This window comes from Papaver somniferum, chromosome 4, assembly GCF_003573695.1.
Source record: "Papaver somniferum cultivar HN1 chromosome 4, ASM357369v1, whole genome shotgun sequence".
In the NCBI taxonomy this organism is placed as follows: domain Eukaryota; kingdom Viridiplantae; phylum Streptophyta; class Magnoliopsida; order Ranunculales; family Papaveraceae; genus Papaver; species Papaver somniferum.
In genome coordinates, this window is record NC_039361.1 from 115135722 (window position 1) to 115149979 (window position 14258).

General features: G+C 34.9%; 2 protein-coding genes across 2 annotated transcripts; one reads left to right on the top strand and one right to left on the bottom strand.

Moving 5' to 3' along the window:
* Positions 1-930: 930 nt before the first annotated feature.
* LOC113276397 lies at positions 931-2950 on the top strand. The gene is made up of 2 exons (XM_026526000.1): positions 931-1782; positions 2433-2950. Exons 1-2 carry the CDS (start codon positions 1133-1135, stop codon positions 2719-2721), a joined length of 939 nt encoding a protein of 312 aa, XP_026381785.1. The 5' UTR covers positions 931-1132; the 3' UTR covers positions 2722-2950.
* On the bottom strand, positions 2943-5297 carry LOC113276395 (probable serine/threonine-protein kinase PBL28). Its single transcript, XM_026525999.1, has 7 exons — positions 4882-5297; positions 4602-4786; positions 4271-4475; positions 3983-4146; positions 3806-3910; positions 3558-3680; positions 2943-3435 (listed from the first exon to the last, which is right to left on the bottom strand). Exons 1-7 carry the CDS (start codon positions 4946-4948, stop codon positions 3208-3210), a joined length of 1077 nt encoding a protein of 358 aa, XP_026381784.1. The 5' UTR covers positions 4949-5297; the 3' UTR covers positions 2943-3207.
* Positions 5298-14258: the final 8961 nt, after the last annotated feature.

Sequence of the window (14258 nt, forward strand, 5' to 3'; positions counted from 1 at the left end):
GTGGTTTTTATGGAAAGAAAGGTGTGATAGAATCTTTAAGAACAAAACTAACAATGCTAATATTCTAGCCTTAGAAATACAAAACACAGAGAACTTTGGTCTACAAGAAAAGAAAAAACTGCTAAGTCTAAACAGGTGCAAAAGAAGAAATTATACCCTACTTGGAAAGCCCCGAATACAGATACACTAAAGATCAATGTAGATGCATCTTGGATCTCCAAATCATTACCATCTACTTATGCTTTTATCTTGAGAAATGATACAGGAGATTGTGAAGGAGGAAGAGCAGCGCAAGAAGCAGGTTCTGACCCACAAGAGGCAGAGGCTATAAGAGTGTTGCAAGGCGGAAATTTGGGCTAAAGAAAAACAACTTCAGAACTTCAGCATAGAAGGAGACTGTGAGAGTATCTTTAATTACATAAATGACAAAAATGCAGACATCTTCTGGAGAGCTAAAGCATGTTTTAATGAAGCAAATAGAATAGCTCATCTCTGCGAGAACGGCAACTTTTTGGGTTTCTTTATTTTCCTAGATTTGGCAATCAAGTAGCGGATATTTTAGCAAAGTCTGTTAGGCCTTTGAATTCAAATGTTGAATGGGAAACTTCTCCGCCAGTCTTTAGTATGAAACATCTTCTAGTGGATAAATCTAATATCAAAAACTCTCTCAACCCCAGATTAGATGACTCTACTCTATCTGTAACCTTACTCTTTCCGAGTCTTCCTGCCCCTTGGCAGAGTAGCCACCGGCTTACTCCCCCTGAGCAACATCAGACTCGAACTGCTGACCTCCTACTTGAGAATCAGACTCCTGGCCAACTAGGCTATCCCCATATGCTTTTCTGAGTCTTAATCTTTTTAATGCAATATCTCTTTTTTTTTTTTTTTTTTTTTTTTTTTGTCCTTTTTAATCAAAGCTGTGGTAGCAAAAACTACAACCCTTTTCATCGAGTGTCAATCCTTGCATCGAAATTCTTATACAAAGTCATGACGCGTCAAATATTTGAACCCCATTTGAGTTTTTTCTCGTAAAACAATCCATTTGAGTTGATTACCAACAGTTTGTTCATAACAGTCCATTTAGATCTATGGAGTGGAAGAAATAAGTGAAGAAATTTGAATCTCACTCTCCATGGCTGCAACCATTTCTTGCTCTTTCTCTCTTTATTCATCATTAGACACTCAAAAGCACAAATCTTTCTATTACACAAACACCCATCTCTCCAAATCACACCACAAATTATCAAAATCTTCAAACCCATATCTTCTTCTTCACAAATTCCACCGTCATAACTCCACGTTTCATATTTGTTCATCATCTCAATCTCCTTCAGAATCATATTTTGATGACACCCCTCCAAAATCAAGTATTTTTCTCACTACCCCGGAGCTAGATAAGTTTCAAATCCTCAAGAATTATGGATATGTTCATGAATTTGAACATGGGTCATTGTTTGCTAAAGTTATGGAAGAAGATGAAATGGATATTACTGTTTGTTTGCTTGCAGAATCTTTTGCCGAGTCTATGATGTTGCCATTACGATATGTGAATGTATTAGGGTTCTTGATTAAACAGTATATGATTGAGAGACGAGGTTTAATGCCGAATACAGCATTTTTAGTTGGGTTTTATAGAGGGAAAGATGGTGAAGAAGAGGAATTGGCGGGGACTGTGGAGGTTTCTTTTAATAAAAAGGGGTCTAACACTAATCCTCCATCACCAACTCCACCTAAAGATTCACCATATATCTGTAATATGACAGTCAAGAAGCAACTTAGAAGGTATGCAACGTTCACTATCCTTCTGCAATTTGATGAATTGTGTCTCATTTTTATGGCTTCCTGTTGCTCTTGCTTATATCATAGGGGGGTTATTGAAGAGCTAAATTTGTTGTCATGTTAGGAGAAATAAATCTGGGTTAGAATTGGTTCTATCGAACACATTGGTGTTGTATTTGGAACTTTTGTGTCTTCAATATTATTAGGAGAGACGAGGCTGGTATTTGTTGGAAAGAAAATATACATGTTGTTCAATTAAAGATGTTAAGAACAATAGATTGGGTGCTGATGTAGGATGTTTAGACACATTTTCGTCATGTTAATTCATTCTTATAGCTCAGCTCACAGGAAGAAGTTGTAAGTCGGGTCTGCTCAAGCTTGGGTAGGCACTGATTTACTGAGCATTAAAAAGGAGAGGCGAAAAACATGAGTAACCAGTGGCAATCCTAAACAATAAGGGGTATCTTGCATAGGTCAAAAAATTCTGTTTAATTTGTATTTGTACCCTCCAGCATAGTAATGTGTGTCCACTTAAAGGAGTGTGAAGTAGTTTATTAACAAAAGTATGGCTCTACCAAGCTTCGTTATATGATCAAGTAGCTATAATCAAATGTTATTCAGTTTTAAATGTTTTTTACCTTCGAAATTTTCAGGAAGGGAATTGGTTGGCATCTTTTGAAGGCAAGTGAAGAACTGATACCTCAGATGCGTAATTCCTCGAGAGAAGTGTACTTGCACTGCAGAATGATCGACACGGCTCCATTCAGTATGTATACCAAAGCTGGTTACAATATCATCAAAACAGATAGCATCTTAGTCCTATTGCTACTACAACGACGAAAACACTTGATGTGCAAACAACTGCCAATTTACAGCATCCCATCATCAGAATCAGATACCTCGAGCTCTGAAGATTATCCTCTTCATGAATTTCCGTTATGAAAGGATCCTCAGAAATCCGTGTATGCTCTGCAAACTTGAAGGTATTTGCCTTAACTACTTGAAGTTCTTTCATTCACAACCACATTTGGCAATTCTCGTTTTCTTCTTTGTAACTGTTTACTTCTATTATGTACCTTTCACATAGTCTTTTTGCTGTAAATTCTGAAGTATAGTTTGATATTCTTTATTTCATCGTATAATGAAAACCTAATTGGAAATACTTGGAACATATGATATATTCATCTTAGAAATAGGTAGCTAATACAAGACTATCTTAGAAATACTTGGAATGTATGACATATTCATCTTTGATATTCTATATTATAAAGTCTCAAAACAAGACTCAAAAAATAAGAACAAAAAGAATCAGATAATTTTGTTTCCTACACTTGAACAGACAAACTGTTGAGTTATTTGTAATTAAATTTTTATGTACTTCCAGTATGCATCCAATAAACAAATACTTTGCACCAACAACACAAACTTTCAAACTGTTCTCTTCCCCTTACATGTGGCCTTTCTATTTACAAATATGACTAGTTGAAGTTCCTTAGCACATTCTGCCATTGAAGGTCTTTCGGTGCTCTCACCACGAACACAGCGAGCTGCCAAGTTGGCAAACTTGGTGATCGACTCCATGGTGTATGAACTCCGACTCATCTCTGGATCTATAACCTTCCGCAATTTCTTTCGTTCATTTAGAATATGTTTAACCTGGGAACAAAGTACATATTGTTATTGGCCTGGTGTCAGTCTACATTTTGATAGTTACAGTTTAACATACCAAGATATAAGAGAATCTGTTGATGATAGGGAGGGTTTGTCTCATTGTATACCTGAAGTACAAGAATTTGATCACTCGGTCCCTGGTGCAAGTCGAGTGCCCTGCGTCCAGTCAAGAGCTCAAGAAGAACAACTCCAAATGCGTAAACATCACTCTGAAGAGTCAGCTTCCCTGTCTGTGTACAAAATCAGGTTTCAAAAAACTTATTCGTTAGTAGAATATTCTAACAACTGACAGACAAATTAGAAGGTTAAGTCGGTAAGATATATCATCAAGTTTTGAACAGGTAAAGACACGCACTGATGTGTATTCTGGATCGAAGTAGCCGAAAGTGCCTAAAACTTTGGTTGTCACATACATTTCGCGACCTTCAGGCATCATCTTAGCAAGACCGAAATCAGATATCTGAGAACAAGAACAGTTTTCAGTCATGAAAAACAAATACTGTTTTCACCCCAAGTCATGTAAGCATTTTACCTTTGCTTCAAAGGTTGAACTTAAAAGGATGTTGGTAGATTTGAAATCTCTATGAACAATAGGAATTCCTAATGCAGAACCAGAATGAAGATAATCGAGCCCCTTTGCTGCTCCAAGTGCTACTTTAAGCCTCTGAGACCAGTCCATCTTCACTTCACTAACTCCTAAACCAAAAATAAGCATTCTAAGATATTGGATAGATGCAAAAATTTGTACACTGACAAGTAAGATTGATATGGTCCATAAGGACCAGTACATACTCTTGTTGTAGTATATTGATGAACTAACCATTCAAGTGATCTTCTAAGTTCCCATGTTGCATAAACTCATAGACCAAAAAGCGGTGCTTTCCGTCAGCGCAATAGCCTATCAGGGAAACCAGATTTGGGTGCTCCAGTCTGCTCAGGATATCAACTTCTACACGAAATTCACGTTCCCGATCACCTTGCGCTGATTTAAATGATGGGAGCTCCATTTTCTTGATTGCCACAACCTTCAAATGAAAAATTGAAGTTCACATTGCTTCTTAAGACACAACAACTTAAATTATAGTGCTTGTTCTTAGCTATTCTGTTCTGTAGTAAATCATAGATGGTTTATCTAAAATTCCATTTCATACCTCTCCTGACGATAGAGTTCCTTTGTAAACCCTTCCGAATCCTCCTTTCCCAAGTAAATTCTCATCACTAAATGAACTTGTTGCTGCCTCCATTTCTTTTAGGGTGAACACTGACGACCCTTGTCGTCTTTTGGCTGATGGTCTTGGATCATCTAATTGCCAGTATTCCAAAGACTTATATTTCCCTGTAATCAAGTCCACATATGAGTCACTGAACCACATCAATAAACAAACCGAACACAAGAAAAGAACAGAAGAAGAATAAGAAGAAGAGCTATACATGGATCATTCTGATCAGATGACTTGGATAGCCTCCTTTTCCATGCTGTGACTAACCCAAAAGGCATGACGGAACTCAATGAACAGAAGCTTGAATTCCTTCTGTTAGAAAACTCTCAAGACAGACTGACATGAAACCGAAACTCGAAAACAACCAAAAAAAAAAAGTTCTTCGAAATCAAATCAGACAAGAAAGACAAGAACTGCAAACTCCTTTCCCAATCAACAAGACAGTAGTAGCGTAGGCACAAAATTCACGAGGAAAAACAAACATACGGCAAAATATGTGTAGTCTAAAACTTGTCTTCTAAATTTAAGAGTACTTGGAAAACAAGTGAACTTAGTTTCTAAGAAATTTAATACTCAACAACTGAAATAGTCATATACCTAAACATAAAAACATAGAAGGAGAAGAAGATATAGGAGTTGAACCGCCAAATACAAGCACAAGAAAGAGATGGGAGTAGCCGTTGAAATGGTGCTATCAGTGACGATTTTACGAATAAAATCAACTCTATAATGCTCTCTTGTTTTGTACTCTAGTACTTCTGGTTAGGTAGTGACTAGTCACTGAACTAATATTATCTTAAATTGTATGATTTAGAATTAAATCAGAATTGTGATCGTTCGATGAAACCGACGAATAATCTACACGTCATTAGTTCGATTTTTTATTTGAAATTGTTTTTATTTTTAACATTATTATGTTTTTAGAATTTCAGTAAATATGAACAGAGGTATTGACATGTTAACGGTAAGAGCACAAATTTACAAAATTAGATTAGAAGGTACTTTGTACCAACTTATTATTAAATCCTTAATCCAATCGATCTTTTCTAGCAAGATCTTAGTCCAGCACCATTGGTTTTGGTTGGAGTTTGATAAGCAAAATTCATTTCAAAAGTCATCTTTAGAATTTGGTAAGCCAAATACAAATTCATTTCAGGAGTCATCGATGACTTTTTGACTCAGATGCACCTTAGTCCGTGGCAAAGTCCAAATTCTCCTGTGCTTAAATATTATGCTGCAGTTAAGTGATAAAGTTATTAGGTGATGATATCGATGATTTGAGTTCAAAATTTATTAGTACATGATTTTATTGCCCAAAAATTGTTACATTTTGAAAAAGAGATAAAATAAGCCAAATTAAAAACCCTGCTAAATTGGGGCCTATCCCATTTAACTGGGGCCTGGTACAAGAAGACAAAAAGGATCATTAAAAGGTAAAAAAGAACACCCCTTATTCAAATATTTTGTATAATGATTAATATACTCCTGATTAATTAGTGTTAATCGGATGGTTAATTGATGTTTAATCAAGTTAAATTAGAAAACAACTAATCTTGATTCATCAAAACATGAAGATTTTTTTTTTCCTTAACTTTTTCTTAAAAAAGAAATCAACACATTCTCGAATCGGTTTATAAAATTTAAAACATAGGCCGATTATAAAATTCAAAAAAAAGTTTGTGATTTTGTTTCTTTACAACCGATTTATATAAATTCCCAAATAACGATTAAAGGAATCGGATTTTGTGTATATATGTATATACCGATTGGTCCGAGAATCGGATTTTCCGTAGACACGTACAACCGGATTGTTCACGGAATCTGATTTTGTGTATATCTATATTATAAGGGACAATGGTATTTTTCCTTATGGACGAAGATCTACAGTTTGGACACATAAAGGATGGCCCAGATTGAGATACATATTTAAGTTTTTCAATTACATTTCTGGTATATAAAGAATGGTCCAGATTGATCTAAATATTTAAGATTTTCAATCCACATTTTAGGCATATAAAGAAGGGTCCAGATTAATTCGCATATTAATTTTATTTAAGACAATAAATTAAAAATTTTAAATGTCATCTATTTGGGAGTTATTCCTCCCATTTAATGTCAAACCGCTTCTTTTATTCTAAATCAACAACTCTATTCATCCTTTGCACAACTCTATTCTCAAGGTATGATTGTCTTTTATTTTGGTTGATTGAGATAAATTTTGTTAGCTTTTCTCTTTAATTTTTGTTAGCTTTTCATCCGTTGCACAACTCTATTTCCAAGGTATGATTCTCTGTTATTTTGCTTGATTGAGACAATTTTTGTTAGCTTTTCTCTTTAATTTTATGTTTAACATCAATGGATTCATGGTGCCTCGTGCCTAAAATATTTGTCATTTATGCAGTTTAATTTCTCTAGATAATTTTTGTTAGCTTTCCTCTTTAATTTTTGTTCGATTTTCATCCTTTGCACAACTCTATTCTCAAGCTATGATTCTCCTTTATTTTGGTTGATTGAGATAATTTTTGTTAGCTTTTCTCTTTAATTTTTGTTAGCTTTTCATCCTTTGCACAACTCTATTTCCAAGGTATGATTCTCTGTTATTTTGCTTGATTGAGACAATTTTTTTTAGCTTGTCTCTTTAATTTTTTGTTTAACATCAATGGATTCATGCTGCGTCGCGCCTAATATTTGTGTCATTTATGCAGTTTAATTTCTCTAGATAATTTTTGTTAGCTTTTCTCTTTAGTTTTTGTTAATTTTTGTTTGCTTTTCATCCTTTGCACACCTCTATTCTCAAGGTATGATTCTCTATTGTTTTGCTTGATTGAGACAATTTTTGTTAGTTTTATTCTTTAATTTTTTGTTTAATATCAATAGATTAAGGGTGCCTCGCGCCTAATATTTGTGTCACCTATGCAGGTTAATTTCTCTTTACTACTTTTCATTAATATTGTATTTTGTTATCTCGATTTTTTTTCATTTGCAGTCAAAAGATACTGATTAGATTTGATATTGATATCTATTCATTTTTATTCTTATGTTAGGTTCTTTTTAATACCATATCATTTAATTTCTATTTTTTTACACTAAATTTTTTATTTTTCTCTGGACATGAAATTGTCTAATTAGACTTTGACTTCTTCGGGCCAAAATCAGAGGGTTTACACGGAGAGAAAATAAATGACGAAGAAAACTATGGTTCCATTGTTATGCACTTAACTCGGGTCGGTAAATAGCATTTTTTAACTGTATTGCTATTGATGTTAGAGAGTTCATACTCTTTGTTGGATCAGAGTCATGTATATGTTTGTATAAAATGGATTAAAGTTTCTTGATTATGTGTATATGTTATACTTCAATTTTTTTGTATCATGTGAAACTTAAAATTACATCTCTTCATATTTATAGCCTTTTGATGGTTTACAAAGTGAGTATTTTTTTTTCCTTAAATTCTTCATGCATAGTCAAATAATGGTTATATGCAGTTGACATCTAAAAATAGGTATTCTCTTAAAAGATCATCCTAAATTCTTTATACATGGTCAACCATCTTGCTAATACTGAAATTTAAGAAGCCTCAAAACAAGCAACGCGGAACTGGCTTATTAAAATTCACCTATAATCTTCCATTTTCTGATTTCAATAGATTATTTTTAAGCAATAAAAAAAGCGGTTTAGAGAGCAATACAATAATATAATTTTTTTCCTGTGGGACGCGTCACTATATCTATATGTGTTGGGACTACACAAATTTTCATTGCATGCATTTTATCATTCATGCAAATGAAGAAGTTTTGGTATTCCAGAAAGGTACAAGTCCAATTTTTGCAAGAAGATGTGGCTCATATGCACATATGTGATTGCGATGACTAAATTGTCGAGTTTTCTAAAGATTATCTTGGTATAAGAGAGCTTAGTGCATAGGAACTCATCTACATTTTTCATTTAAAGATACCATGACTAATAATTGATCCATTACCTATCTTTTACTACGTGGATATCATCTACTATTTAAGCTTCTTTTATTTCATTGAAGATACCAAGTAACCAAAGCCGGTACAAATATCTTACACTTTATAGAAGTTGATTTAAAAAATATTTTAATATTAAATTGTATTGTCATGCTCATTTTATGCTAGCAAATTATAAAATTACGGATGTTTTAGGTCTCTTATGTACTCTTAGGTTAAAGTGTAATATCAGCTCCATTTGCAAGTTTTCATACCATTCATATTTAGGTTGGGTCTCTTACTTACTTCTAGGTCTCAAACGCATATGCTGATAAAGAGGAACTCTCTTATACATGTATCATATTAGAGGGGGAAATTTCTTTTGTTTGGACATGCAATTTTATTTAACGCGGGTCTTTCACTGCTTAGTTAAGACAATAAGATTGTATTATTAATTTGCAAGGAGAAGCATATTTGGCATATGATATGAAATATCATCACTGCATCATTTTTCACCGCTAAGAAAGATTCAAAGACGCTTCGTATCACTGATATCCAAGGGAATGTTGTAGGATTTAATGTTTTACATTTTATTTATTTTTATATTTTTGTGACGCTGTAAGCTGGACGTTTTTCACATGTTAGTTTAAAACATAAATGTATAGTTATCATTCTTTATCAAGAGGTTTCATATTACAGTATAACGTCTCTCAAACCTAGAATATTGTAGGGAATAATGAAGTTTAATGGCCGTCAATTATATAACCCCAACCGATTAATTTTTTTTACCATGAGTTCAAGTATTACTAATGTGTAACCATGCCAATTATACATTGATACAAGCACAAAGTCAATATTCGTATTATAAATCTGTTAGCGGTTCCAAAATATAGATATAACACTTTTTAAGGATATGATAGAAGGATTCCCAACTCAGATTCAACTTTTTGAATTTCGAAAAAAAAATTACTAAACTTTTTTAGCACAAAATGACAATCTATTTAAATGATGACTGAACTACATTTGTAATTTGGAATGTAATCAACAAGTTGCTTTTATTCAAACCTGGAAATTCTATGTGTTCCCTCTAGGTTTTCAAGTTTGTTGGTATTATTTGCAACAACTATGAATGTATGGTTATCTCAATTGACATAAATGAAAACGGGTGCAGATCCCAGTGTACATACTTACATTGAAAATCTTAATCACCAAAAATATATTTTCTACTGTATAAATGTCAGTGTACATCTATGTGGACATCCTAATCGTCATTTAACAAGAAACCGATCCGATTGATGTTAATAGTATCGATCAAAGCTTCGAATTCAGTTTGAGAAAAATTACAGTTATCCCAGGATTCCCACGCTCAGCTCTTGGTAGTCTGAGAAGAAAAAGAAAATCTAACCAACAAAAAAACAACTCATAGCCCCGTGCCGTAATCTAGTATATATATATATATAGAAAGACCGATTATGGGTGTATGTATTGTATATAATGTAATGGGCGGTTGAATTAAAAGGCACCTTCTTCCACGTGTTGCAACAAATGACCGCATGAGATAAAGGTGTAAATACGAATTCATTCATATAAAAAAAAAGTAAGAGACACAAAAATCCCTAACCTAAACTCTGTGCTCCTTGCTATCAGTTGATCCCTCTTTGTCCCCCTTCGTTCACGTCGGCTATTAATCACTCATGATCATATTCAAATGCATAAATCAAATAGTAAGCTGTTATCTTGTTGGAAGTCATGGTATTTGTTGATTTTTTGTTTCATGGATATTGAACTAAGGAACAAGGATTTCCTAATTTTGGTTCTCCAGTTGTGTACTATTAAAAATTCAAAGCTTGAAGAATTGGGTACCTGTTACTGCTGATTTGGTAAATGTGTTGGATTTTTGAATTTTGATCAACTTCTCATGACTTTTCTTCTCTCTAGATCTCTTAGTCTCAATCTCAACCATTGATGGAAGCAAACAGATGCTGATTTTGAGTGATTATTCATACTATGTGTATGGTGAGGAGAAAGTAAAGTTTGATCGATCAAAGCATAAGAATAAAACTACGTACTTTGAGTTGAGCAACTTTAAATAGTTATAATTGTAATCTATGCAACTCTTCCTTGATGAGAGGTTTTTGGTGCACTAAATTGTTTAGTGTAATAATACTGTTTTTGAGAAATTAAATTAAAGAGGTGTTGGTGCTGGATAGAAATCGGTATTTGTTCATTACGACTTAATCCGATTGTGGGCAGAAAAATAGACAGAAAGAAATTAACGCAGAATCGGGGAATATGTTGCTACATATTTACCGATTCTGGTTTTTTTGTTTTTTTTTTTTAAACCCAAATCCTGTTGGAATATTTTCAACGTCGCTAACCAAAGGGGGGTCCTGGGGGGCATCGCCCCCCAAGAATTTTTTGAACTGACGGTTTTATTTGGCCGATAAAAGCCTGTTCGAAAATTTCGAATCCAAAAGACACCATTGATGTCTGTTGATGAAGGAACCTGACGTTTCGTGAATAGAAACCTGTTGGCGAATAAAAACCTATTCCCAACAGGTGCAAAACCTTTTATAAATAGCTTCTCCCAGTTTCGTTTAACATATAAGAAAAATCAATCTGTTTTCTCTGTTTCAAAAAAAAGCATCATCAGAAATCAGAAATCTCTTTGTGTGTTCTTGATTGAATCAAGGGGTACAAACCTTGAATTCAGTTTTCGTTGCAGGGCTTTCATTGTATCCTGAAGGCAATATTTCGCATACCTGTTGTAATCGCCAATTGTTATTGGGAGGGTAGAAATATTTGTCTAAAAGAAATTTATACAAGCCTTGAAAGTTTTGGAGTGCAACACTTTCTTCTCTGATTCATTCATCCTTTGTGAAACCCAATTTTTTCCAACAAATCCAGAATCGTTAACATATCGCAACATATCCCACGATTCTGGGTTTTTGCGTTCGTCATTTTTGAAGAAATTTCTGCAGTTATACCTAATCTCAGATTGGATTCGAGCTTGTTCGAGTGTGAATTTGGTATACTGAGACTGGGTTTTAGCCATCACATCTAATTTGGGAGCTTTTTTAATTGTCTTTTTTTTTTTTTTTTTGCAGTCGTTGGTGTGATTTGAACTTTTTGTGAAGACGACGGTGATCATGGAGATGGCGGAGGTATTAAGTTCACGGTGAAGGAGGCGGTGATGATGAAGGAGGCAGTGATGATTATAAGAGTGAATTAGGTTTTAGAGTAGGGTTATTTGGTAATATCATCTAATTTTTAAACACCCCATCATTTAGGGCTGTGCAAAAAAACCGGAACCGCGGATTTAACCCGTATCCGTCCGCAAACTGCAAGACGGATGGGCCGGACATGGGTGGGATTCTCAAATCCGCACGCGTTGCGGTTGCGGTTGTCCTTTGAAAACCGCGGATTATCCGCACCGTAGGTTAGTAAAGTAAAACCTTATAACATAAGACAGGCCCAGACCCCAATTCAATAGCATTGGCTTCCACTAGGCTTCCAATTCAATTTAATAGTAAAGTAAAACCTTAAATGAGCTTCCACTAGGCTTTACGCAACGGTAGTAACGACTACCAACTAAAAACACGATGCCAAAGACAGGTCCAGATCTCTTTTTTTTTTTTTTCTATCTCTAATCCGCGATTAATCCGCAACCGGACCGCACAATCCGTGGATCCGCGGATGCACAATCCGCGGGTGATTGGGCCGGTCATGGTTTAATTTTTCAAATCCGCAGCTTTGACGGTTTGGTTGCAGGTGACCTAATCCGCAACCATCCGTCCGTTGCACACCCCTACCATCATTATCTGAGGTGGAAACAAAATTTGTATAGGCCCCAGTTAAGTGAAGTGGTATAAGCCCAATTTAACCAGGGTTAAAAAGGTGATGGTATCTTTCTTTTTTAAAAGGAGGGAGTGGAGGGAGTATTATTTTGGGTATCTCCTCCCCTTTTAAGATTTGTTCTCTAGAAAGTTTAAAAATCATAGTCAACTGCTGCGACCTATTTATAACTTTAAACACTAAAACATAACCAAAATCATTATTCGAAGAAGAAGAAGTTTAATGTCATTGGTGTTATTTCATTATTTTTTGATTGGGAAGGATTAGAATATACTCAAGAGGCTTACTAGAGGTAAGCAACGGTAGCTCGAAGAGTTTAACAAATCTACCAAAATAAAAAACACAAAATTGGTTAAAAAGACTAAAATCAATAATTTCTGGGTGAAAAGGACATTTAGATTTTGATTCTGTTTAAATGGACAATAGCCAGGATGTAAACAGTTTCATCCTACCCATTTTCAAATACTTTTTCTTATTTTTAATTTACATCAGGATGCATCCAGTTTCATCCTTACTATTTTTTAAGTTTAAGTCAGGATGAATCCAGTTTCATTCTTGCTATTTTTCTGGTGTCTATTTCACCCATACTAATTTTTACTCGTCCATTTGAACCATGTTTTAAAAATATTTAGACAAATGACCCATTTTCCGAATAAAAAAACAATGTGTTGGGCTTTGAGGAATGGGTTATAGGATCAAACGTCTATTTTCCCCTACTATTGGGTATATATGCACGGGGATATGTACATGTATCAATAAATCGAAAGCAGGACCTTGGATATATATACATATATATTTATTTAGATGGTGATTTTTGAAACGAGGGAAATTGATCATTTTAGGATTCGGTTCGGAATTTTTGTTGCAAAATATAGATTTATATGCCCAACCCAAAGTATCGATCTCATGAGCGAGTTTCGTTAGTTTCATGAGCAAGACTCCGCTCACTCATGAGTGAACCTTCGCTCTCTGTTTCATGAGCAAGACTCTGCTCGTCCATAAGTAAACTTTCGTTCTCGGCCTCATAAGCAATACTTAGCTCTCGATCTCACGAGAGAGACTCGGGTCTTATGAGCCTCGTGATCGACTCCTACAACATCCCAACGAGATACACTAGTCGTGTCTGCTCCACACATGAACACCACTTGCAACATCCGCACAATATTCAGTGGTCAAAAGTAAAAGTACTTCATAGTCTAAATTAAACAAGAGACACTCTCAGGTACATATCCGAGGCTCACTCTTAGTCTCATGAGCACGTCTCAACTGACTCAATGAGCCGAGAGCCTCACAAGCTCATCCCTATTTTCTACAAACACAAGACTCAGGCATACTGAACCTCAAACATAAGCCTCATCGTCGAGTATAATCCTTAAGCCTATCACATTCACTAGAAGAAACTCGCCAACAGAATCCGACCTCACATGCCATGCCATGCCAAGCCTCAGCTACTCTCGTATCTAACACATGATCCTCGATTTACACTTGTGCTCTCCGTATGATTCATCCTAGTAATCATAATGCAAAAAGTTAGGGAAAATTCCTTTATTTCAACCAACGTCAATTACAGAGAATATTGTTACCCTACCAACACATCAACATGAAGGCCGACTTGGTCATAAAAATGGGGAAATATCTTTAGAGTTTTGGTCTGGCGGTCTATGACATGTGTGGGAAATACCCAACTGTATTTTTCACTGCTAAGAAGAACAGTCGGCCGAGTTTGTTACGAGAATCAAGAGATAATATCATCTCATCCTAAGTTATTCCTTTAAATACAGAA

Coding starts and splice junctions, on each gene's coding strand:
- LOC113276397 (XM_026526000.1), top strand. CDS start 1,133: ATGGCTGCAACCATTTCTTGCTCTTTCTCTCTTTATTCATCATTAGAC. Junction 1,783..2,432: donor GTCAAGAAGCAACTTAGAAG/GTATGCAACGTT, acceptor CGAAATTTTCAG/GAAGGGAATTGGTTGGCATC.
- LOC113276395 (XM_026525999.1), bottom strand. CDS start 4,948: ATGCCTTTTGGGTTAGTCACAGCATGGAAAAGGAGGCTATCCAAGTCA. Junction 4,147..4,270: donor CTTAGAAGATCACTTGAATG/GTTAGTTCATCA, acceptor TTTTTGGTTTAG/GAGTTAGTGAAGTGAAGATG. Junction 3,911..3,982: donor GTTCAACCTTTGAAGCAAAG/GTAAAATGCTTA, acceptor TCTTGTTCTCAG/ATATCTGATTTCGGTCTTGC.